This window comes from Antrostomus carolinensis, unplaced genomic scaffold, assembly GCF_000700745.2.
Source record: "Antrostomus carolinensis isolate BGI_N321 unplaced genomic scaffold, ASM70074v2 scaffold926, whole genome shotgun sequence".
Taxonomy (NCBI): Eukaryota; Metazoa; Chordata; class Aves; order Caprimulgiformes; family Caprimulgidae; genus Antrostomus; species Antrostomus carolinensis.
The window spans coordinates 16,108-19,146 of NW_010322434.1; the positions used below are offsets into that span (position 1 = coordinate 16,108).

Genomic DNA, 3,039 nt, shown 5'->3' on the forward strand with positions numbered 1-3,039 from the left:
GGAAAAGCTTCTTAGGAGCTGGTCCCGCTGGGAATCTTGCCTTGATGCTGGTATCACCGTACAACCTGCCAGCAGTGCCTGCACATCACGGAGCCTTATTGAGTTTATACACACACTTCAGGACAAATCTTTGCTAATAGAGTTCTAATTTCTTCCTTCCTGCTTCCCAGATGCTTCTGTCTCTGTGTACAAATGGCAGAAATGGTGAACAGTGTTTTCAAGAGAATGTTTATTTGTTGGACTCAGAAAATCAAGTGCAAGGTCCTACAAGGAGAGAGTTCTTGGCAGCTGTTGTGCCTCTTGGACCTTCTGGGTTTGGCTTTTTTTCACAATGAAAAATGTGAAAAGGAAAACGAGTTTAAAGCTGGATGTGGCAGGGGAGGGGAGTGTGAGTGTGATGGGAAATGTCACTCAGCTTTTCCTTGTTCCTTAGGAACAGTCCTTTGCTGATTCGATAGAAACCTGCTTCGTTTTTGCACTGCTCAGTTTGCTTCATGCGCTCAGTTGTTCTGGACCCCATCAGACTGTGCGTCTCATCTGCCAGTTGCTCTTCCATTTAGTGTTAACTGCAGCTCTTGGGAAATGGATGTGGCAAATAAAGGGACCCCTGAGAGGGAGCTGGGTTTGTGCCCAGGTTTCCCCCAGACACAGACAGCCTTGGCACAGCTTTGCTCGCTTCACAAAATCAGCTCTTGTTCCCTTTGCTCCATTCCTGCCTTGGAGCTGAGGTCCCATCCCGAGGGCTGAGACATGGTGGGGACACGGTGATGAGGAGTGGTGTGGATGTGGTGATGGGATGCAGATGTGGTAACAAATGACACTACTTGACATTACAAGGCGGTTCTGTGATGTGGTGGTGGGACGCAGTGACGGGACACGGCACAGAGGCGGAGCAGAGTGTGGTTGGACCTGGGGAGGTGATGTGGGGTGTGAGGTGGTGCCTCTATTCCCCAGACCTGGGGCAACCCGGCTTCCCAGAGCTCTGGTGCCACCTCCAGCTGCAGGGTGAGGTGGGTCAAGACCCTCAGAGAAGGATCTGGGCTGTCAGCTGAAGTTATCTGCAGTACCGAGTGGCCTTTTTAAGGTTATTGCTGAAAGAAAGGTGCTTATTTGGCATTTAGGGGAAGAATTAGCCTTGAAATACAGCGCCCTGGCTGCACAGACCACAGAAATGCTGCGGGCAGCTCGAGATGAGCGTGTGCCCTAAGGGTTTGGTGGTTTAAGGAATGTGGATTTAGTTCTGTAAACTTACACTCGAACGTCTGGGTAACGACATGTTGGGATTAATTTTCCTGCGCTGTTCCCAGAAGGGTGACTTTGTCATCAGCATGCGTGAGGAGAGGAAGACGTACGTGTCTTCTGGTCTGGCAAGTGGAGGCTGTGGAGTTGCTGAGGAAAAGCAGAGCTGTGGGAGGAAAATTGCCCACCTGTTCCCATCGGTACAATCTTCCATTTTTGGACACGTGCACTTTTCAGCTCAGATACCCGTAAATGCCAGATTCTCGGATTTTTTTTATGCATGATGGTGACCTCAGAGTGCGTGCAGCAAGTGACAGTGAGCTCAAAGTGAACATAAGGGTTCCCAGCCCTCCTTTGACATTCACTCAGCATTTTGCTCAGTGTTTCACTGAAATGTCTGGTCCGGTTGACGATATTCAATAAGGTTTAAAAATCTGTCACAGGTTTACGTAAAGAAAAATAAAGTCTTCTCATAAATCAGATCTTTTTATTATAGATCTTACTATAGCTTTTTATTTCCTCAGCTCTGGGCTCGTGTGGTGCCAACCCCTTCACCTACCCCTGACGCTGTCTCTCTCTTCTCTTGCAGTTTGCTGCTTCGTCGTGCACAAGCGGTGCCATGAGTTCGTTACCTTCTCCTGCCCCGGTGCTGATAAAGGCCCCGCCTCGGATGTAAGTACCTGCTCCAGCTCCTCCAGTGAAGGTGCTTTGTGCATCACTGTCTTTCCCAGCGATCTGGAGGTGTTGTCCCTCCAGCTTTCTTGGCTGATGACGCTTCTGTGCTGTTATTTCATGGGCATCTCTGATTGACTGTTGTTCGTAGCTGTGTGGGCTCTCTCTGTGTGGGTCAGGGTTGCTGCGTTTGCTCCAACGCCCTCAAAAAACACAGAACATCATCAAGGACAGCAAAATCAGGGGGAAATACCAGTTTGGTGTGACTTTGGGAAAATAATACTGCTGGTCTTTAAAAACCAACCCCCCCTAAATGCCCTCTGACTAAGTCCCCATCCTCATTTTCACAAGGACTTAATTTCCTGGTGAATGCTCGGGCTTTCGGGGGCGAGCGGGAGCTGAGCTGGCTGAGGCTCCTCACGCGGTTCTGCCAGCACCTCTCAGGTCTGTCTGGCAGATTTTGTGTTTTACCGTGGAAACTGGCTAATTTGGGGAACTGCTAGGAGAAAAGAGATCGAATTGGGGAAACGACCGTGCACCACAACTCTCACCCTTAAAAATAGAAGCAGTGGGAGCAGGCAGCGTAACAGGCAGGGGAGGGTGGAGGCTCAACACGCCGTGTCAGTCGCCCTGCTGGGGGGCTGTGTGCCCTGACTGGGACAGACAGAGCTTTTGGGGAGGGGGTGAGGCTTGCAGGAGAGGGGGGTCAGCCCCTTTTGAGTGTGGTCTTGGGCAGGAGATGCTGCAAGGAGAGGCTGTGGGATGTGGAGGGGGAGGGCAGAGCGTGGGTCACCCTGGTCCAGGGTCCTTCACCAAAACTGGGTTTCTGTCCCAGCTAAACCAGAGGGCAGCTCCGCTGCTGGGGACCCCAGGCAGGGGGACAGGGTGGGATGGTACATGACACCCACCATATTCCCAGAGCTGCCCTTGAACCTGGTCACTGCTCTGGCAAAGAGGTGACTTCATCCCAGTGCCCGGCTTGGGGCTGATAGTGGGACCTGCCTGGGCAAAGCTCCATTTCCACCCTGAGCCCTGACGCTGGATTTTGGGGCACACGTGCTGGCAGCACCCCAGTGCGGTGCCTGCAGCATAGAATCATGGAATGTTGTGAGCTGGAAGGGACCCACA

The 3,039-nt window shown here is 51.8% G+C and overlaps 1 protein-coding gene across 1 annotated transcript in view; it reads left to right on the forward strand.

The window, feature by feature from the left end:
• The first annotated feature begins 1,274 nt into the window (after positions 1 to 1,274).
• LOC104526692 (protein kinase C beta type) overlaps positions 1,275 to 3,039 on the forward strand; it is a 70,424-nt gene continuing 68,659 nt past the window's right edge. The window contains 2 exon segments of the mRNA XM_029085507.1: positions 1,275 to 1,371; positions 1,829 to 1,911. Of these exon segments, the coding sequence (XP_028941340.1) occupies positions 1,275 to 1,371; positions 1,829 to 1,911 (180 nt within the window).